The 23,516-nt window shown below is 39.1% G+C and overlaps 1 protein-coding gene and 1 pseudogene across 2 annotated transcripts; both read left to right on the top strand.

Moving 5' to 3' along the window:
• Positions 1-2,081: 2,081 nt before the first annotated feature.
• On the top strand, positions 2,082-3,342 carry LOC101562546 (annotated as a pseudogene).
• Positions 3,343-5,773: 2,431 nt separating this feature from the next.
• LOC101584107 (NADH dehydrogenase [ubiquinone] 1 alpha subcomplex subunit 10, mitochondrial-like) lies at positions 5,774-7,201 on the top strand. 2 transcript variants are annotated; one of them, XM_023703318.1, is made up of 2 exons: positions 5,774-6,704; positions 6,811-6,876. In XM_023703318.1, the coding sequence occupies exons 1-2, from the start codon at positions 5,814-5,816 to the stop codon at positions 6,874-6,876; spliced, it is 957 nt and encodes a 318-aa protein (XP_023559086.1). In that variant the 5' UTR covers positions 5,774-5,813. The 2 variants fall into 2 exon arrangements, with proteins under 2 accessions (XP_023559086.1, XP_004643334.1); XM_004643277.2 differs by having other exon boundaries at positions 5,774-7,201.
• Positions 7,202-23,516: the final 16,315 nt, after the last annotated feature.

Raw genomic sequence — 23,516 nt, 5'->3', positions numbered from 1 at the left:
TGATGGGTTTTCCTTTGAATGTGATCTGCTTCTTTTCTCTAGCGGCTTTCAGTAGATTATTCTTGTGCTGAATTTCTGGGATCTTGACGATTATATGTCTCAGTGTGTTTTTCATTGGATTGAGGTTACTTGGCTTCCGTATGCTTCAGTTACCCAAATGTCACAATTTTTCCTCATATTTGGGAATTTTTCTGTTATTTTTTTCTGCCCATATTTTTTAATGTCATTTGTATTGATTCCTTCCTTCTCATTGATGCCTATTAGTCTCACATTGTTCATCTTTGCATCATCTTGTAGGTGATGGATTATTTTTTCCTGCATCCTAGTTGTTTTTATGAGATCCTTTCTTACCTTTTCACTAGCTGCACCAGCATCTTCAAGATCTGAAACTCTGTCTTCACTTTCACTTAGATGGTTTTGCAAGCTTGTGATTGAGATTTTAAATTCCTCTATATCTCTTTAACTCTGTTTCATGCATTCTATTTCTTTTCTGTATTTCTCATTCAAGGAATCCTTCATTTTTCTAATCTCTAATTTTTTTATCAATGTCTTCTTTAGAAGCAGTTATTAATTCTTTTACTGCAGTGTTTTTTTCCGATTGGGTTTCCTTCCCATGTGTCTGTAGTTGATTCTTTACTTCAGATACTGTGAGTTCCGAGAATTCTTGTATTATTTCAGAAAATTCCTCTCTCAGTTCCCCTGTAACTTTTTGCTCTTGCTTATTTAGTATCGATGCTATTAATTCATACATTTGAGCTGAGCTAGTAGAAAAGAATTCCACTCTGAGTTCCTCTGTGACTTTCTGCTGTTGCTTATTTAGTATCAACGCTATTAATTCATACATTTGAGCTGAGCTGGTGTCCTCTGCACTTGTTCTGGGTGGGCATTGGCTTTCCTCCGTATGTTTCTGCATTTAATTCTTTACTGCAGGTGTTATTAATTCAGCAATTTCTTTTTTCATTTCCAATCTGAGTTCCTCTATACCTTTCTGCAGCTGTTTCTTTATTTCAGAAGCCATTGATTCATTGATTTCAGCTGTGTGATTCCCAATTTGTTCTGTGTTAGTGTTCGCTGCACTTGTTATGGGTGGGCTTATGTTTTGAGATTGCATTTTGTTCCTTCTTCTTGTCATTTTGTGTAGCACTGTCTTCTGACCTTTGTTGTAGAGCTCTGGTGCATTTATAACCTTAGCACCTACTGAAGTTCCGGTGCAGATCTACAAAGTTTGGATTTATCTAGTTGTGCCTGGCTTGAGTCTGGCTGTTGTGCTCAGCTCATTCCTGCTGCTGCCCTTGGGAGTGAACCTGTTGTTTCCCTCTTGCAAGATGTTCCTTGCCTAGACTAGCTGAGTGCTTCTCTCCCCTACTCTTTCTGCAGAGATTGTAGTTGCAGGATTTTACCTCAGGCCTGTATGCTGGTTGTCAGAAATTGTGTTTCTTTTTTAAAAGAATAATTCTATTGAAAATAGTTATCCTCATAGAAATTAGAAATGGGGTCCCACTGGTGAAATTGAGGACATTTAAAATATGTGGATGGATCTAAGTATCTTATAGATATGTTATAACTATGCACAAACAGTGTTCAAGGGCCCATTGAGGCTGTACTATTGTCATCCCTAGGAGTGGGGCTTGAATCTGAAATCCCTAAAGAGTTCTGGATCAAGGCATAGTACAAAAGGTTGAAGGATGCTGATTGTGTAACAGTCTTCATAAGGGTAAAGGAGTCTTTTCTCAGCGGTGCCAACAAGTCTGCTTCATATCTATCTCTTATGCAAACTAGTGGTTAAAACACCATAAACTTGGCTCACGTGAGACTTCATCACATTCACAGAGGCAGTTATGTACTGACTATTTGTTCTGTGCTATTTTTCACTGATTATTCAATGAGCATGTGGGGGAGTATTTGGTTGGAAGCTTGAATCTTTCTAAACAAAGAAACATCTGACTTCGACCCTTTCTTCAGGGAAGCTTAGGAGTTGCTGCTGAGCTATTCCTATTCCAGGGGACTTGCAGCTTAATTATTACTAACAGTCACGCTCATGTTATAATCTCATATGTTAAGAAATCCAGGCCGCACCAGACATGAAAGCGGCGGTGAGGATGGTGACTCGCAGCCAGAGCTGAGCAACTGGCTTTGGGTCGCTGGGAAATGGGGAAGAGCCCCCGCCGCCTGGGAACCGAGAGGTGGCTGCAGAAGGAAGAAAAAAACACAGGCCTGTGAAACGACAGCAGAAGGTGCAGAAACTGCACGTGGCCTATGAGGCCTCAGATGGTGAGAAAAATGAGGGGACTGACCCCCTTGAGGTGACAGTTTGGGAGCCACGGGACTGGAAGCAGGAGCTAGCCAATATCCGCACCATGAGAAGCAGGAAGGTTGCGCCTGTGGACCAACTAGGGGCTGAGCACTGCTATGACTCCAGTGCCCCACCCAAGGTACGAAGATACCAGGTGCTGCTAGCTCTGATGCTTTCCAGCCAGACCAAAGACCAGGTGACAGCAGGCGCCATGCAGCGACTTCGGGCCCGGGGTCTGACAGTAGACAGCATCCTGCAGACAGATGACAACACGCTAGGCAAGCTCATCTACCCTGTGGGATTCTGGAGGACCAAAGTAAAGTTCATCAAGCAGACGAGTGCCATTCTGCAGCAGCACTACAATGGGGACATCCCAGCCTCTCTGTCAGAGCTGGTGGCACTGCCAGGCGTCGGGCCCAAGATGGCACACTTAGCTATGGCTGTGGCCTGGGGTATTGTGTCAGGCATAGCAGTGGACACACACGTGCACAGAATTGCTAATCGACTGAGGTGGACCAAGAGAATGACCAGATCCCCTGAGGAGACCCGCATTGCCCTAGAAGAGTGGCTGCCCAGGGAGCTATGGAGTGAGGTCAACGGGCTATTGGTGGGCTTTGGCCAGCAGATCTGCCTGCCCGTCCATCCTCGCTGCCAGACTTGCCTCAACAAGACCCTTTGTCCTTCTGCCCAGAGCTTCTAAGGGCCATGAGGCTTCAGCTTGGGTCCTGTTGTTGCTGTTACCTATGAAGTGCCTTTGGGGAGGGGGTCACAACCTGTGTAATAAAGCTTGGGGATTGTTTGTAACTAATGTCTGACTATCTACAGGATCTGAGGGCAGCCAGGAAGCGTGTGTGTATACTGCTCATGGGTGTTAGGCTGGGTTTCCTGGGAGAATATGACAGCCCATGCTGTGTACTCACAGAGAAAAGAAATAGTGACAGCCAGCTGCTAGGAAGCCTACAGTAAGTCTCTGACTTACAAACATCCGAGTTGTGAACTTTCAGATAGGAAGGGACCTCACATTGTGAACATTCATAGGTGGGAACAAATCATGGAAATAGTTCACATGTCTACATTTGTACTTACTGTACATGTGTTAAGGTAACTGTAAAAGTAAAAATAGTTTACAGTAAAAAAAAAGAAATCCATATTTCCTCACTGACTTGAAATGATATTTGCCATATACCAAATTTCCATAGATATTAGTATTTATTTCTGAATTCTTCATTTGGTTTACTGAACCTTTGCTACCTTCAAACATTTAATTATTGCAGCTCAGACTTTGCAATTTTCTGGATTATTTCTTACAAGTTTATTTCTCATATAAGCTAGGAATTTTCTCACTCCTCATCCCCACTATAAAAATCCACTGATATTCTTTCTATTTAACTATCTAGCTATCATCAGTCTATCTCTTAGAGCTTACAAGGCAGGAAGTCCTTGCAAACATTAATTTTCATAGTAACTCTGTAATGTAGGTTTACTATTGCTATTTTTAACTGTTATTTTATACATGAAGACACTGATTCAGAGAGAAGCAGAGCACTGTAATTGTGCACATGTTAAATCTATAAGCTAATTTCAGAAGGCCCTTATTTTATTTTTCTTTTCCAAGGAAAGAGCTTTCTACTTATTCAAATTTTCTCATATATTTCAGCATACTTTGTATATTTTTCTATGGATTCATACACTTACATTTCATTCTGTAGTTGGAAAGGAATTTTTTTATCCATTATACTTTTTAATGGACAGTTACTTTTATATCAAACATTTGTGGTTTTTTCACTTTTAGTTTTGTATCCACTTAGCATATTAGATCCTCTTATTTTGTTTTCCAGAAAAATAGCTTTATCATCCACACATATTATATGCTTTTCTCTTTCATTGCTTACTCCTTGTCTTTCTGGTATCTAATTATTTCAGCCTAGCACTTCCAAAATTATATTTAATGTTTTTTGTATGGATGCTCTCACTGAATGATTTTAGTTTGTTCTGAGAGTCAAGAAAGAGATGTGAATATTTTCAAGTCCTGCCACTATTGTCTATATAATCTAGTTGCAAGTTTTTTATTTGTTTGTTTAAATCTGTCTCAGTTACTCCTCTTATTGCTGGGACAAATACCCAGCACTCAAAATGAAGGAAAGGAAAGGATTATTTAGCTCACACTTACTGGAGGTTGCAGTGCGTACTCAGCTGGCTCCAAGGCAGCCTGGCACATGGCAGAAGGCAGCAGTTCGTGGCTGTGGAACAGCAACAATGGCACCAGAGAGGAAGTCTGTCCCTCTAGGTCTCTTATGCTACATTCAGGCTACCCACCCCTAGGCTGGGGGTAGCACTCGTACCGATAATCCCAGCAGTACTAAAACCCATAATCCCAGTGGATCATAAATTAATCTCAAATTCTAGAAGTCCCTGCCCCATGACTACATGAGGCTTTGGAGGGACAACAAGACACAAACCATAACAATCTGTAATTTCTGGAACTAGTTTAGGTATTTTGATATAATGGATCCTTATCAAAATTTTATTGCAGCGAATGGATGAATGATGAAAGATGAATAATCAACTTTTACTTGATTAAAGCGTGTGTGTGTGTGTGTGTGTGTGTGTATCTTAAACTTGAAGTCTACTGAAGTCTAGAGCCCATGGCATTTTCCCTGGGGTGGTTCTGCTCACAGCCTGGAGATTTCTTCCCCAGACATTCCACATTCCTGGTATCTCCAACTTCCTGAAGTCTTCCCTTTACTTTTAATTTCATTCTCATAGCTTCACAGTGTCCTCTCCGGGGCTCACCACTTGGCTTTCTGTGAAATCTGAGCTCCTTTGCCATACAACTCCTGCATTCTGTACATTAGTAAAACCAGTGCCACGTGGATGATGGCAAGGTTCACTGCCAACTTAAGCAGTAGCCAAGTGTCCTTGGATCATGGCTGCAGAAGCTTCTGAGTGCTGCTGTAGCTGAGTTCAGGAGATATTTCCATCTGTGCTCTGAATGAGTGGGATACCCTGAGGCTCTCTTTCAAAAGAAAGCCTTATCCTTTTGCTCCCTTGAGCCTGGGAAGGGCAGAGTCTTTCTAATGTCTGAGATGCCTGTTCACCATCTTTTCTACTGTCATGACACAAAGTACTTGGCTTATTTTTAATGGTAATCTTTTCAATAACCTTGCTCTCCTTTGCCCCAGTTTTGCAGATGTTTTCTTTCCCTCCATCAGGAAAATACTTCAAATTATTCAGCTATGCATTTTGTCCCTATGTTCACTGTAAAACTGGCTGAAAGTAGCTAGCAGTACTCTTGCCACAGATTAAACATTGGGCGACTTTGAATTTTTCTAGTCAAAAATATCCTATTTTCAAATGCAGATGACTCAAATTCAAGGCCATTCTGGGGTACATAATATGTTCAAGGCCAGCCTGAACTACATAGTAAGACCCTGTCTCAAAAAAAAAAAAAAAAAATCAAGATGTGACGTCATGGCGGCGCGTCCCCTCGGGTCCTTGAGGCTGAGCGGATGGCGCAGCCATGGCCTTGAGGCTCCTGACCCTGGCGCCGGCCTGCGCGTCTGTGGGCGGCCTCGTGGCTGGTGCCTGGCGCGTGGGACGAATTCATACCAGCTTACAGACCAAGCTGCAATATGGGGCTTTGGCGAACCTTCTTGGTGACAAGGCATCCAGAAAACTGACAAAAGGAAGCAAAGTGATAACTGTAGACGGCAACTTATGTACTGGGAAGGGCAGGGTCGCAAAAACAATAGCAGAGAGTCTAGGCCTGAAGCACTTTCCAGAAGCAGGGGTCCATTACATAACCAGCGTCTCAGGAGATGGGAAACCCTTGGATGAGGAGCTCACTGGCAGTTGTAGTCTGGAGAAGTTTTATGATAACCCGCACAGCAATGATGGCAACAGCTACCGCTTGCAGTCTTGGCTGTATTGCAATCGCCTGGTGCAGTATGCAGATGCCCTGGAGCACCTGCTGAGCACAGGACAAGGTGTGGTCTTGGAGCGCTCCATCTACAGCGATTTTGTCTTCCTGGAGGCAATGTATAACCAGGGCTACATTCGGAAGCAGTGTGTGGACCACTATAATGAGGTGAAGAAACTCACCGCCCCTGAGTACCTGCCCCCCCGTGTGGTGGTGCACATTGATATACCTGTGCCGGAGGTCCAGCTGCGAATCCAGGAGAAGGGCGACCCACATGAAATGAAGGCCACCTCTGCCTATCTCCAGGACATCGAGAATGCCTACAAGAAGACCTTTCTCCCTGAGATGAGTGAGAAATGTGAGGTTTTGATATACAGTGCAAGGGACATCCGAGATGCAGTAAAGGTGGTAGAGGACATTGAATACCTCAAGTATGACAAAGGACCCTGGCTGAAGCAGGATGACCATAACCTTCAAAAAATGCGGATGCTGGTTCAAGATAAGTTGGAAGTGCTGAATTTCACTACTATCCCTGTGTATCTCCCAGAAATTACAGTTGGAGCTCACCAAACTGACCGGGTCTTCCACAAATTCAGAGAGCTGCCAGGACGCAGATACGCCCCAGGGTACAACGCCGAGGTGGGTGACAAGTGGATCTGGCTAAAGTGAATGGTGCCCTCCACGTGCGCCGCATCACAGCAGTGAAGATGCGTCTGCTCTGTGGGCACTCTGCAGGGAGCAGATGGCTGCAAGTCACACCGCAGAAGAGATGGCCTGGCAGAGGCGGTCTCCCCTGTACGTAGTGAAGTGGCAGAAAGAGATGCCACTGAGAAGCTTTGGAGCCTCTCGCATTGCTGGAATGCTCTGCAGTTCCAGGGGAGACACCTGCGCGGCAGCCCTCTCCCGAAGCCTCACGTCTCCTTGTAGCCCTGGGTCATGCAGCTTTCATGCATTGTTCTTCAGCTCCTGAAATAAAGCCGTTTCCACGGGGGAAAAAAAAAATCAAAAGAAAGTATAATATCCTAAAGAAATTGAGTTAAAATCTTCCTAAAATGCTATATAGATGAGTAATAACTAATAATCAATTACAGTCCACTGTTATTAAGGGCAATATCCCAGATTTAATATTGTTGATTATTCCAGTAATTAACCATGTGAGTTTAATAAATTGTTTGTGCTTCTAGGCCTGTTTATATGTATATACACATACACACACACACACACACACACACATATATATGAAATGAAATACACATATTTCCATTTTTATTTTTTATTAAGTTTATTTGTACAATTTAGATATACATAATGATTGCATTTGTCATAAGGAATTTATACCTGTACATAATATATCTTTTTTTTTTGGCAGAACTGGGGATTGAACTCAGGCCCTTGTGCTTGCCGGGGAAGCACTTATTCCACTGAGCCATCTCCCCAAACTTTTTTTTTTTATAAGATGATTGAATTTTTTTTTTTCGGTATCAGGTATTGAACTCAGTACCTTACACTTGCCAGCCAAGTGCTTATTCTACTGAGCTATCTCCCTAGCCCCTGTAAATAATATATCTTGATTTCTACTTTTTTCCAATCCTCTCCTTTCTGTTCAACCCCTCTTCCCCTCCTTATTACAGAGTTTATTTCCATTTACCCTTCTTTGAGTTTTTTCTTTTCCTCCTTTCTTTCCCCCTCCCTACTTCCTCTTTCCCTTTGAACAACTTCTTCCCATTTCATTGTATCATAATATTCATTGTGCATTTTTGTCCTTATTTACTCATTTCATTTCTCACACAAGGGAGAGAACACAGTGCTTACAGAGGTGTCGCCCATTTATTTCCCATATATATTTATTTTCACACACACATGACAAAGTTGGAAATGAGAGACATAAATTTCCATTTTTAAAAGGCTTTCCTAATGCAAAATTATATTACTGCATGCTATAATTTTCATGATATTCTTTTATAACTACTACTATTTCAATAAAATCATATTTGATTGAAAATCTTGGGGGCTGGGGGAACAGCTTGGTGTCTTAAGTGCCTGCCTGGCAAGCACAATGACCTGGATTCCACCTCCATTACTACATGTTGTGCCGGCCCCACCCTGGGTGTGCCAAGCAGGCCACCCAAACCAGGTATACTGGCACACAGCTGCAATCTCAGCTCTGAGAAGGCTGAGACAGGAGGGTCACTATGAGTCTGAGCTGTGTAGTGAGACCCTGTGCCAAACAAATAAATAAATAAGTAAATAAATGATGTTTTAAAAAATAACAGAAATCTGGAAGATTAGTGATAAATAAGCAAAAGCCAATAGTAAGACTACCTTAGTGATGAAATGCTAAGTGTATATCTTAAAGAAAGATATAAAATCATAGGGTGTGGGGCTGGTGAGATGGCTCAGTGGTCTAAAGCACTTACTTAGAATAAGCTTAGCAAAGCACAGGAACTGCAGTTCAATCCCCCAGCACCACATGCCAGCCAGCCCTGCCCCCTGTTGGGCTGAGCTGGCCACACACACACAAAAATAAATAAAATCATAGGGTGCCATTCTCAATTTATGTAAAATAATGCCAATATTATATATAATCCCTTTTTTGTAATGAGGCAAAAAAGCAAGCACATTTTAAAAATTCATTAATGTGATAGTAATAAAATATTATGATTCTAATGTTCTGGGGATTCTATTTGGCATAATGTTGAATTAATAAAGCATTAAAATAGTGAACTATTAAATTCAGAGATTATACCCAGCTACAAAGATGAGTAAAGTTTGCTGATACTTCATTTCTTAGCTTTGATCTCTTAGCTTCAAACCCACACTTCTCTACTAGTCTCTCCAATCCCAGGACTGGAACTTTGCACACTGCATGCCTTCTTTGTCCCCTGGATTCATGGCAAAATAAAGCTCCTGTGAAACCCAAGACAGGAAAAAGGATTTGCTTCTTCCAATATTTTTCTGGTTCTCTGGTTTCGCCATGGCATACTACTTCATCCTGGTGACAGAATTTCACCTCTGTACTCCCTAGTTAACCTCCAGCGACTCCCTGGAGATCAACACCAGCCTGCAGGGGTCCTCCGTGGCCTCCTATGCACGGGCCTCTGCAGGCTCCAGAGAAACCAGCACCAGCGGGACCCCTCTCCCCACCTCAAGCTTTGCCCTGTGTTCCTCCAGGCCTGGAGGTAGGCGCTGCTTCCTGTAATCCCTGAATTTATTCCTCTCAAGTCTCTTTGACCTCTCCATTTTCTAGTGATTCTTAAACCAATTTCTTAAGTGACACTTGCTCTGTTAAAAATAATTATGTGGTTTCTGTGTTTGTGACTATATCGTGGTTTTATTGAGGCATGAAGGTCTGTCCGAAACCTACTGTTGGTTTTCCATCCTTTTTGGCAAGCTATGTATGTTCTCCTTTAGAGGTTTCTGGGAAATCCTCTACTTGTTAGCATGGATGATATTTTACCTCAGTGAACGTGAGTTGCTTTACTTCAGATCGGGCTTTGCACAGCCCGAGGACGTCACTGCAGGGCTGCGCACGAGCAACCCCACTTGCTCTTTATATGGTTAATCTCTTCCAAACTTGCCCACTAGCAATTTGTGATATAATGGGTGAGTCTGGTTTCAATTGTATTTTTTCCTAATAAGTAATTTTTAATGTATGAGGCTCAAAAGTTCAAGACAGAAAGGAATTAGAGGTACAGAAAATCACTGACAGTTTGCAAAGGGAATTTGCTGTAATAGATGCCTCTGCATTGAAGCACAATTTGTTACGGCATACTGCTAAAGAAAGAACTAGAATGGCTGTTTCCACCTACCTATTAATCCAAATAACATCTTCCTTTGTGAAATACTCATTCTTTCTGCTAAGCCATGTGACCTTTCCGCTGTGATATTAATAGGACCATTCCTCTTTTTATTATTGGAAACATTCCTCAGAAAATTGAATGATAGTTAAATTTTGATAGAAATTGTATCAGGAAATATAACTGCATTTGAAACACAGTCTTTTTTGTCTTAGTTTTATTAAAATTACTTTTGGAGGTTTCAAACCATATGCACGTATGTTGCACATAACAAATTCAAGCCCAATTAATTTTAACAGCAAGTAACTAAGACTAAAATGTAAAAAAACATTTAATATCTAATTTTTTCAGGAATGTAGGATTTGTGTTGGATTATACATTATTCATTTGCATAAGAAAAAAGCATGGAAAGAAGATAGTAAAGCAAACATCCTTTTAAATTTTTATTAATTACTTAGATGTTAACTAATACATAAAAACATAAGTATTGTACATCCTAATGGGGTATCGTGTGATTATTTTGATATTCATCCATTTTGTAATGTTTAGACCATGTTAAACATACTTATGTTCTAAAACAGTTGCCATTTCTTTAATGAAGAAAACAATGAAAGTCGTTTATCTTAGATTTGGAAATATACAGTACATGACTCTTATTTATAGGCTGGGAATACAGCTCAGCAGCATAAGTGCCTATCTGGAGAGTGCAAGGTCCCAAGTCTGATTCCTGATACTGAAAAAAAAGTGTAATTGTTTTTTAGAATCACCTTCCTAGGAATAAGGCATCAGAACTTCCTCATCTGTTAACTGTAACTGAGTACACACTGACCAGACTTCCAAACCCTTCTTTTCCTGTCTACCCTGCTCTACCTTTACAGCCACCCATTCTACTCTCAACATCTATAAAATTCACCTTTTGGAATTCTGCACATGAATGAAATCATTCAGTATTTTTTTCTGTACCTGGCTGACTTCATACAGCATAATGACCTCCATTCCATCCACGTTGCCACAAATAACAGTTTCATATTTGCATTGTGTACATGTTTAACATTTTCTTTTTCCTTTCTCAGTTTCAAGTAATGAGCAATGATGTATTCTTTGTGTTTCTGAGTTTTATTACTCATATGAACTAAATAAAAGTAAAACTCACAGAAGCAGAGGATACTGTAGTGACTGCAAGGGCCTAGAGTATGGGGGAAATAGGGTTTTGCTTAGTGTGTATAAAGTTTAATTTATATTAGATGAATAATATTTAGATATCTAATGGTCAACACTAGTATCTAGAATCAACAGTGTTGTACTCTGTGGTTCAAATTTTGTTAAGAGGGTTGGTTTCATGTTAAATGTTCTTATCATACATGCATAGAAAGAAAAAACCCAAAGGGACACAATGCAACTTTAAGTATTGGGTACGTTTATTACTTTGCTTGTGGCGCCAAGGGTGTTGCACATATTCAAACTCACCTGGCTGTGCCCGTTAGTTCTTTGTATATCAATAAAGCTGTTAACAATCAATGTAATTAGCACTTGCTGATTGCTGTCATATGCAAAGTGGCCCTGCAGACCTATTCAATTCTCCAAGGATGAGATAAGTCTTTTCTGAAAATCACTATTTTAGATGTTAATTATCAGCTTGTCAGAGACAGACTCCAAGAATGAGAACTTTCACTGATACTCAAAGATGGCTTAAAATTTTAATGCCCAGCCTTCACCTAGCAAGAAACCAGACAGTTAGGAGAGGATACAGGAAGCATCTAACATGGGGACAATTATATTCTCATATAAGCAAACATGTGTTTTAAAAAATGTTATGGCTTGTGTTGTGGTGCTCTTCCCGTCCAAGGCCTCATACAGTCGCAGGCGGGGATTGTTCAGAGATGGCTGAATCTAGAACGTTTGATGTTGGAATTGACTCATGGTGCAATGCTAGACTCGTGGGTGCTTCGATGAACTTTGCACTGCTACCTGCCCTAAGTAGCCTGGATAAAATATAAGGGTTAGAAAGAGCTGTGCTCATCTTACTTGCTTTTGCTGTCTTTTGCCTTCCATGAACTTGTTCTTCTCTGTGATGCCCCTCTCCTAAGCCACCCTGCCTTGGAGCCTGTCAATTATGGACTGAAAGTTTCACAAACTGTTAAATAAACCTTTTCCCTTCAACTTTGGATATCAGGTATTTTGTCTCAGCAACAAGAGTAAAGTAACTAAGACAAAGAGTATATTTATAGGCTTTTGTAAGTAATTTTGTGTCCATATTTCAGAAGCATCTTTCTCTGTTGGCATTTAACAAAGGCCTTATTTCAAAGTAAAACCACATGTGTAATTCACAGTTTCATTTTCTTGATAACTCAAGCTCTCTTCATGTGAGCTACTTTTCCAGTAACTACTGCATATTCAAATCATGACAGAGAAGTACAACAATACATATATTAGAATACGTTTAGGGGGAAAAAACAAAAGTGAATAAATCTGGAGGAAGAAAGTAGCATGATAGGGAAATGGCCCATTTTCTTGAGAAATTGAAGGTGTAGTGAATGACCCCAAGAAATGAAGTTGGCCTGGGGCTCCTGAGAACTTGTCAGCTAAGCAGATCACTCTAGCAACACGGGTACCAACTCCCTCATCCTGAAGCAGGGAGTGTTTGAAAAAATTGCGAACACCTGTTTTATACTGCAGTCTAATGAGAAACAATGATTAATTAGCCAAGTATTTTCCCCAGACACTTACTTCATTAAAATACTAGATGAATGGCATCAGTGATCTAAAATTAAGAAATTACACTTTCCATTTTGAAACTTCTTTTTCTGTTTAGTAAAGTCAAGTATGTTTATTGCAGATTATTTTGACATTAGGTATTGTGGAATGTAGCTCCTTAAAACTTAAGAAAGACTTGGCCTTAAAGTGTATTCCAGAATGAAAGTATCCACCCTACTCACTGTTGCAAGACAAAACTGCTCTTGTTAACCTACTTTGTGGCTGTAGCACTTACTATAAAACTCAGTCAGGAACACCCTATCTTCATTTTCATCCCAGAAATTACTTCTTTATGTTATAATTGCTTGTCTATTTGTCCACTGTGTCCTCTCATTCTTAATAAAAAACAAACTTCTGGTCTACCAGATTGGACTAATTCTTAGGACAATATATTGAAGTCTCCCTTTAACATTTTTCAAGATATTTTAATAATTATATCAATTATTGTTATGTGATAATGATTGTATATTATTTTTTGATGCATTCAAGTATGTGCTTGTTATGTCTCTAAAAAAACCTGAGTTTTATCATAATAAAATGACTTTTTTTGAGCAGTGACTGTATTTCTATCTGAATGGTGATTATATTTATACCTCACATAAACTGTACCTTCTTCCATGTGTAAATTTCCTTCCCTTTTTATGTTTGACTGACAATTATGTTTCTGTCTTTTTAATGTCATTTTTATTTTATCACTTCAGTATGTTTCTTATAAATAACAGTTAGATTTAAAAAAAAATAAAACTGGAGCATTGTGGCCATGATATTTGAGAGTAAGGACTTACAGACTTCCTGTCATATTACTTAATATTTGCTATTGATTTTATTTTATTGTTTCTGCATCTTTCCTTGTTTCTCTTGACGTGTCCAAACTACTGTTTTCTTTTTCTTCATCTTTTCAAGTACTAGATGAATAGCAAACTATGAGCTGTTTCTACTGTACACATTACTAGTTACCTGACTCTTCCCTTGCCATTCCCATTTGGCATTCGCCAAAATGCAGATTTGTTTTCGAGAGGCAAGAGTGCTGTAAAATGTGATTGCCCATACTTTTTTTTAAATAGGAGACTTCACCCTCATTAACAGAGAGCGAGTAGACCTTTACTGAGTGGGACTCTAGGGAAATAGCTGTCTACTCAGTTGCATTATGTTATGGCTTGCGTCTGGATGTTCTGCCAATGCCTCATGCAGTCACAGGTAGGGCTTTTAAAGAGGTGACTGATCTTGAAGACTAACTCATCAAGAGAGGGAAAGGAGAAGAGCTAGGAAACAAGACATTGACAAGCCATATAGTTATATGTAGAAGATGGGCAAGGTAATGATCCTGAGAATCTCCAGAAGATTTTTGAATCTAGCTTTAATTGGAAAGATTCTCACTCTGATTAACTATATATGATACCTGTGAACTAAGCAACTGCACTGAAGATGGTAATCTATAATAGTAGTTTCATGCTTGGAGTGCCTGTCATTCTGGTCTTCTGAATGCAGGCTGCTTGTCATGACATGCCAGTTGATGCTGTGCTGTCTCTCAGGTAGATAATTGTTCAAAAAGAAGTGGGTGGTGAATGAAGGCAAGAGACAGGAAAAGGAATGTTGTGGGACTGTCCTGATTCAAGGTTGTATATGGTTAGATTTTTGGACTTACGTGTAAACATAAGAAGTATATAATACTTCATGCCTATTTTTAAAAATATATTATATTTTTTAAATGTTTTTTCATCATATTCTGTAGGGACTTAAAATTCAACATATTAACTCTTGATAAAAATACCTGTTCCATGTTATGCCTAAGATGTTTGATATTCAGACAGATAGTGAGGTTAAGCTTAACAGCCTAGGTTGTATGGTAATAACAATAAGATTGTCTTCTGGATGGTTAACAACCTAAGTTTGCAGACCAAAATTAGAGAAAAAAGAGGGCCACAAGGAAAGCCAACATTTTGGCCCTAGCCTTCCAAGGTCAATTAAGACTCAAGACATATAAGAACTTGTACTGTTACATCATGTAACTCGGTAGTGTACCAAATTTTCTGATCAAGGAGATTATGGCGCCAAAGAGGAAAGTGATTGACGATGTAGAGTGTGCCTAAGGAGAGTCACATGGAAAGAAAACATTCTCTCAGGCTTTCACAGAGAGCACAATGGCCAAGCAATGGCTGTGACTCATCCACATGGCTGACACTGACAAAGGTTCTACAATCTAAGGTACAGGATATCAGGATAAATCCTGAGGGAATTTCACTGACCTTACCAGGCCCAAAAGCTACAACTCTTGTTGCATAGGTCCTGCTTTACCTTGGTCTTAACCATCCAGCAGAAAAGTATAAAAATGAAATATAAGAAGTAAAGCCATGTTGTTATGTTGAGCTGTGGGGGACTCAGGTCAACAATTTCTGACATTGCCAGTGAAATGGAAGACCCAATACTATTATGGACTACTGAACTCTTTTAGAATATTTTGCTGAGTTTACACATCTATAATATTCAAATAACGGAACTTAACAAAAAAAAGGGGGATACAGATGAATGTCCATTTTGTCTCTGTGTATTCGAAGTGGTTAAGATAGATATATAGTTACATTCTCTTAATGAATAGAGGGATTTGTTCTAATGTATGTAAATAGGATATCATTCTGCATCTTGTATAGCAATTAATCACTAGGAAGAATGTATGCAATGTGTTAATTATTGAAACTGTCATACCAATTTGGTTTGAAACTGTCTCATTGCTATTTGTTTCTCAATAAAATTATGGAAAAAAAATAAAGAGGTGACTGGATCTACTGCATGTGATGCTGGGATTGATTCATGGTTCAGTACTGGGCTGAAGGACACTGGAATTAAGGGTGTGAGTGCTACCTTCACCAGGTAGTCTGGATAAGAAAAGGGGCAGAAGGGCACTGTTAAGGTCCCTTGTTGCTTTAGCATCTTCTGTCTATCACAAACTATTTCTTTTTTGTTGCCACCATGCCTTGGAGCCAACCAACTATGGACTGAAATCTGTACAAACCGTAAGCTAAATAAAACATTCCCCATTTAACTTAGGGTGTGTTGTGCCAGCAAGAGAATAGTAACTAAGACTGCATATACTGTTGCCCTTTGTCCTCTTCCTTCTTCCTGCCTAAAATGCATATTTCAGGCCCAGAAGAGGGACAACCACAACATATCATCACAACAGAAGGCCCTGAGAGAGGGAACAAGGGGAAGGCAGTTAGGCCAAGTCTTGTGGGCACTCTGGGGACACAGGACAGCCCGCTTCCAGACTCTGGTCATGTGACACAAGAGTCTATGCCCTCAGACTTCTTATTTGTGTAGCTGATCCTCATCTGAAGGCTGTATTTCTCTTGACCGGGGCACATCTCCTCTCCAGCCGCTCTCCACCATTAGATGAATGAGCTGATTTCTCTAGTTCCTTCTTCTCTCAAAGCTAAGATTACAACTCTTTCACTTCTCCCTTTTCTCTCCTTTTCAGCCCAAAAGTTTTGGTGAAGTTATTTTGTGCTTTCCTTCTAAACTATTATTTTGTATTGCTTTAAAGAATGGCATTTTATTTCAAAGCCCTTTATTAGTTCAAGTCATGCTCACTTTATGTACCATATAAATACAGGGATGTCACTATTTTCTTTCCTCTTCATATTTTTATGTTATAATCACTTTGTCAAATAAATTTCTTTGTCTAAGGCAGAAAAATCATCCTCCTCAAGTAAGATGAGTGTGATACTATCTGCGATTCGGGACCACTGAGTCATCCTCCTTTTCTCTTACCAGTCTGTTCACAGAATGTAGATGTCCTCTAGTCTCCAAGATCACAGATATGAGATATAATGTGTATTTCTACTTTGCTGCATAACTAATTCTTGTCATAAGCTCACTTTTCTCCCCTTGAGATTCAAGCAAGTTACCATGCTGCATATACAGGCATTTCCTCGGTGCAAGTCATGCCTTCTCAAATTCAGTGAGCACTTCCAGGTTGTAGAATCAAGACTCTGGAGCTAGACTTGGAGCTAGAGACTTGCCCAGCATCTCATTACTGCCTTTCTTCCTCTGTTTATTTCTCTCTGCTGGACCTTCCATTATTTGTTTAATTTGACTCTCAGATGAGTTTTTCAAATCAGGTTTCCTTTTCTTCAGGATTTCTGTCTTTGTTTTTTTGTCTTGTGTTTTGAACCAGTTCTACACACACCACAGCACCATTTCAGTTCTCAGCAATGTTCCTTTTGTTTTCCAACTATTGCAAGGCATTTTTTTTAAAAAAAAATTAGAGACCCTTCCCTTTAGTGTCAGAAAGCACACTTCAGTGCTAAGTCGCTTTTTATCGATATTATTGTTGATGATGTTAAACATGTGGTCCAAACTCCTCAGCAGTTCTTTATCACTAGGTGTTGCCTTTCTCTAGAAGCCACACACAACGGTGCTTTTTTTTCCTTCACGTAGTGACAGGTCCCTTCAGTCATTGGCTCTTGCTCCTGGAACCCAGGGTGTCCTAACTGAAAACATGGAGACGACACAACTGAAGCACAGGGGGTGGCATGGCATTTTATTTTCTTGGGAGTTTGTGAAAGACAAGCATGGTGGCCTATAGAGCAAGCCTCTCTTCTCCTCATTCTAAACTGTAAAGGTTGTGTTAGCTGAAGGAGATTATATTCTTCAGCAAATTATATTCCAGGTTTTGGGAAGTACATTCTAAAAATTTTAAAATATTTATCGTAATTACCAATTGATCTGGACCCATCAGTTCGAACAGAAAGTTTAAGAAACTTGACCAAGTTCCCAACTCTAAGAAGTAGTGGAACCAGGGCTTAAATCCAGGCAGTTTTTGTCCAGAGCAATGATTCTCAAGCTACATGCTGTTCAGTTTGCCTGTATGTGTACAGTCCTCCTGCAGGCTGGCTGCACCTTCTCCAGGAAGTCCCAAGGCTCTCATCCCACCTTGCAAGGCATTGGTCATTGTCTGAGGTCTGTCCATTGCCAGCCATCAGGCTCTTTTGGCTCTGGGAGCAAAGGGTGCTGCTCCTCAATAGGACAAAGGCTTTGCACACAACCCCCTGCCACTCCTTCAAGCCTGCGTGCAGCTCAGGGGAAAGCGTTTTTAAATGATGAAAGCAGAGACTTTTAATCTTCTTGAAAGCAATGACTATTTTCAAAGGCCATTGTGTTCTCAAAATCCAGCACATTATAGGGAACATAGTAGTAGCTCCATAAGTATTTGCATATGAATTATAATAGATTTTGACTTCTGAGAGCATCAGCTGAAATTCTAAGATGCAGGGCTCCATCTCTAAACTCTGACCCCCAGAACAATCTTCTCCTGAGTTTTTGATAATCCATTTCTAGGTTGCTCTCCTCAGAAAAGTAAAAAAAAAAAAAAAAAAAAAAAAAAAAATGGAGGGAAGCTTCTATTTATTCTCTTGTGTATGTGTTTACAACAGCAGAAAGACTGAACTTTCATTTCTTACAGAGAAAGTACATAAGTAGAAACCAGCTATATAGATTAAGTCTAGAAAATTTTCTGTGTGTGTGTGTGTGTGTGTGTGTGTGTGTGTGTGTGTGTAATGATTAGAAGAAAAAGAAGAGAAAGATGAAGATGAAGAAAAGTAAGTAGAGTATAACAACACACTCCACAGAAAGGAAGATGGGAATGTTGCTTAGCAACCAGAAGTTTCAGGAAGGAAAATTCTTAATTCCAGTGGGAGAAAGGTGCCAGAGGTAGGTAAATATGTCTCTGAAGTGAGGGCTTTCGAAATGATTGTTGCGAGTGATTTGCTTTCAGCATATGCCACTTTTCCTCTATATCCTTTGAAAATGTGATCATGTCTCAAGGCATGACTAAATGGCCCAGATGAAGGGCCTGGCGAAGTACTTTGTCCATCACTAGATGCGACTGGGGACTGAAAAGGCAAATTCTTTGCTACTTCCTGTGGTAATTGCTTTTTCTCTTAAATTACTTTACTAATAGATAAATGTATTCTCTGTGTAAAATACTTCTAAAATACCTTACAATTAAGAGCAAACCCTGGTATAACTCCTCAAGTATCCCATTCTTGCCATTACTTACCACTCTCAAGAGTCTGGAAGGAAGCCTTCTGTCACTCCTCAGGCATTTTACACCTTGTCATGTATGTTTACTCAGCTTTTAGTACAAAAGAGATCATATTGTACTACTTGATCTTATAGCAAATATGATTGGAAAATATTTAAAGCTATATTTCTTTCTTTCTTTTCTTTTCTTTCCTTTTTTTTTTTTTTTTTTTTTTTTTGTGGCCCGCTCAGCCTGCCCTCAAGGCAGGGCTGATGAGGCACGTGGTGCCTGGGAATGAACTGCAGTCCCTGTGCTTGCCTGAGCTTGCCTAAGCAGGCGCTTTAGGCCACTGAGCTATCTTGCCGGCCCTCTCATTCTTTTTTAATATGCTGTACATCATATCCTACCCACAGCTTTCCTACTAGTGGGTATTTCAGTGCTTCCAGTTTTATACTACACAGATATAAAATTATAAATAGTTTTAAACACACATCATTGGGCATTTGTAAATGCAGTTCTTGAAAATGTATTGTTAGAGGCAAAATGCTAAACCAATAGAATTTAAGATTTAAAATATATGTATTTCCTAATTGTCATTCTCAAATACTTTACCAGAAAGTCTTTTATCTGCTTGCTGTATGTGAAACTGTCAGTTTTTTCATCTTTCTCAAATTTAATGGTTGATGTATATAATAAGTGCAAACACACACACACACACACACACACACACACACACAATTGCAAGTGAATATCCTTTACATTTTTTTTTTTTTTTTGGCTATTTTGCTTTTCTTTTTGAGATTTGCCATCTGGTGTCTTTTACTCATTTTAGTGTCAAGTTGTTTGCCTTTTTCTAAAATTATTTATAGCACTCTTTATACATTCTGGTTATTAATACCTTGTCTGCTAAATGTGTTGCAGTAATTTATCTTTGATACTTGCATTCCATCTCCTCTCATTTTTTTTCCAATTCTACAGAAGTTGTTAGTTTCCCAAGTGACAATATTGTTATTCATACTTCACACTTTTCATCCAACACATTTATATTTTTGCTTAATGTTCAGTACTTTATACCATGTGGGGTTTGTTTTAGGAAGTGATGCAAGTATAGGTATTATCTTCTTTTTTCATATTGATAGCTACTTTTCCTACAATGATTATATGTTACTTTCCCTTTGATTAAAGGAACACATTAATCATAAATTACAGTCTTAAATATACATGAGCCTCATAAGTGCCCTATTCAAATTTATTGAATTATTTCCCTATTTTAAACTCTCCAAGTTGAATTATAAAGGCTTCATAACATTGAATATCATCTAATTGAGAGGTCTTTTCCATTGACAACCTTTCTCAGATTTTTGTTCTCTTTTGTGGAATTTCTGTCATATGTAAGAAGGGATTAAATATAGGTAAATGCTTGAGTGGATAGATAATTAATAGTTTTTGAATTTTATTCTTGAAATATTTTGTTTTTAGTGAAATCTATTTTCTCATTGGATATTGTTCCTAGAAAAAAATGTGCCATTTTGTCTCTCTTCTCATATTTGTGCCTCTGTCTGTCTCCCATGCCTTCATCATCGAGTGCTGCCGTCGATGTGGCTGGTGCCCTTTGCCTGTTTTCTTGGCTTTAATCAGCATGTTGGCTATATTTTGCCACTAAATGTAGTATTTTCTGTCATTTCCAAGGAAGTACCCTTTTCTAGACTGGGACAGTTTCCCTTTGCTCTCTGCTTTCTCATTCTTTGAGTCATCAAAGAGCAATGAACACAATCAAGTGGACTTTCTCCTCTCGTCCACCACTAATGACACAGGTGTTTAGTTGCTAACGCTTAACCAGGTGATCTGGAAAATGATTCTATTCTTTTCTCCTAACTACATCTCAGGATCTTTCCTAACAAAATAGTGAGGAAGCTGAGTTTTTGTGCTGAGAAAGAGGTGATGGAGAAATAGTTGGTCAGGTCAGGCCAATGCAGCTTCACCACATTAGGCCATCAGTTTCTGTCCTCTCCCGTGGAGTGAGGAGGAAGATGGTCAGTATGAGACCAGATCAACGGAAAACAGAATTTCATAAGCAGGAGGCAGAAAATAGTGTGACAGGATCGGAATTTTGTGTCAGTGCAATACTACTCTATTATATAAATTTCTTAATATCTTGAAAGGTTGTTTCTTTATTACCTATGTATACCCAGAAAAGAAAATTATTTCTGATTTTTGCAAATGTCTAAGACAGATGCCACCTCCACTTCACAAAGATTCACTCTTTAATGAATGGGTAATAAATTTTATGAGTCTCTGAATATTTGATAATGTCATTTATTTTGCTTCACTGTAAAACTTAGTCAGCCCGAGTGTGATCCAAAATGTACAATCTGTTTTCCTTTGGAACTTTGAAATTGGTTGGTTGGTTATCTTTCAGGATCAATGTTACTGGAAAGAAATGTTGCAAGATTCCATTGTTTCTTTACAGGTAACCTAGCCATTGTCTTGGGAAATTGCAATGTTCTTGGGTAGCATCAAGACAGATATCCAAGTAGAACCCTTCACTTTCACTTTGTTCCTCTAGAATGTCATGTAAATGGAATTACATGGACGGACGCTTTGGGTTCTGGCTTTTCTCATTCGCAATGTATTTGAAACTAAATCACACTTTTCTTTGTTGTTCACTTTTGTTTATTGCTGAGTAAGATAACTTAATGTTTTCTTTCTAGTTGTTTGTCACTAATGTATAGAAATACAATTTTATATTGGATTTTGCATATTGATTTTGTATTTAGTAACTGTAAATTCACTATTTGTAAGAATTAATTTATAGGTCCTTAGATTCTCAACATAGACAAACATATCATTAGTGAACAGTAACAAATACTTTCATTTCAATACTATTCCTCTTAGGTTCTTGTTTTCATTTATTTATGTTTAACTTGCTCTATTCCATTGGACAAGGATTTCTGTATATACCAACTAAAAATGGAGGTAGTGATAAAGAATATGTTTGCATCATTCCTGCTAAGTGAATTTTTTTTTTTTGGTCATTTTTGTTTCTGACTCTATGCTTAGTTTGTTAAGTGTCTTTTTTTTTTTTTATCATAATGGGTTTGACTTTTATCATGGCTCTTCCACTTCTCTTGAAATGACCATATGAACCAGTTCATCCTGGCTTCAAAAGAGAAGAATCATTCTCCTTTTTAGTTTCCTGGAAAAGTTTGCGTATGATAAATTTGGTTGCTTTTTGGTGTACAACTGATAGGTGAAGCCTTTGGATCTAGAGAGGTGTGTGTGTGTGTGTGTGTGTGTGTGTGTGTGTGTGTGTGTTCATACGAAGGCTTATAATTAGAAACTTAATTTCTGGTAGGAGTAGAGCAAGCCAGACTTTCAGGGCTTCTTTATTGCTTATGTTAATTTTAGTAAGTGATATTTTTCCAGGAATTCATCTATTTTATTCAAATTTTTGTAATATTCTCTGATGATTTTTAAATATATCAAATTTTAAAAATGGTATACTTCCCCATATTAAGTTACTTGCGTCCACACCTGATTCTTTTTCTTTTAGTTCTCATCTCTTTGCTAACGTTTCTTACGTCTTTTCACCTTTTCCATGAGAATTTTTAACATCATAATGAGAGCTATTTTTAAATCACTGTCAGATGATTGTAAACTAGCTGTCATCTAAATCTGGTTCGGCTTCTAGTTCATTTCTTAGCAGTATGTTTGTTTCTTGGCATTGTTTTTCTCCACGAATTTGGGTTGTATGTCATGAATTTTGTGCTGGTCAGTGGTAGTAGGTCAACAGATTGTATGCACGAAAGCAGGCACACCTCCCCCTCCGCTAGGCATTCACTGTGGAGTCGGAGCTAATCCTGTAAGGTGTCTAGTTGGACGTGCATTTTACTCAGTGAGCCAGATTCTCCGAACTTTTCTCCTAATAGTAGAAAATACTAATAGTAGTAGTTTAGAGTGAAGGCATGTTTTCCTGTCTAATTCCCCTAGATTTTAAGCCTTTAATTTCTACTATTAGGTAAAAGCGTCCATTACCCTACACTTAACAATTCTCATTTCTGTCACCTTCCCACTATTACCTTGTTACTTAATGCTTGTTAGCTTGGTGTTAGTGAGCAGAGGTCCTGTGTTTGTTGTTCAGATTAAATTCCAGTTTTAGGTTGACCCTGCCCGTTGACCTGGGTTTGGGACCTTCTCACAACTCTTGCCTTGCCATCCTCTGGGGTTCTGTGGTCAGCATGTGGCCCTGGCTTTCCCTCTGGGGCAGAGGCTTTTACCTTGTCCCCTTCCCCTGCTGCAGCAGATTTGGACCAATGTGGAAAGATGACAATGCTGTTGCCTCCCTGAGTTGCAAACTAAGATTTCTGCTCTCTAGGAAGACATGAGAGAAGGGCTTGGCTGGTTTTTCTGGTTCTCACCATCATTGCTGTTCTCTTCTAGGTCTGCACAATGAGGCAGCTTGCCTCATCCATCTTCTTTTTTTTCCATAATTTTATTGAGAAACAAATAGCAATGAGACAGTTTCAAACCAAATTGGTAGCACGGTTTCAATAATTAACACACATTGTATACATTCTTCCTAGTAGTTAATTGCTGTACAAGATGTGGACCTGATATCCTATTTACAAATACCATTACAACAAATCCCTCTATTCATTGAATTAAGAGAATGTAGCTGTATATCTATCCTAACCACTTTGAATACACAGATACAAAATGGACATTCATCTGTAT

This window comes from Octodon degus, unplaced genomic scaffold (genome assembly GCF_000260255.1).
Source record: "Octodon degus isolate 3935 unplaced genomic scaffold, OctDeg1.0 scaffold00169, whole genome shotgun sequence".
Taxonomy (NCBI): Eukaryota; Metazoa; Chordata; class Mammalia; order Rodentia; family Octodontidae; genus Octodon; species Octodon degus.
Note: the sequence above shows the minus strand (reverse complement) of the source record. Positions and strands in the feature narration are given on the sequence as shown.

Bases quoted from the DNA above. Each gene is read 5' to 3' on its own strand.
- LOC101584107 (XM_004643277.2), top strand. From the start codon at position 5,814: ATGGCCTTGAGGCTCCTGACCCTGGCGCCGGCCTGCGCGTCTGTGGGC.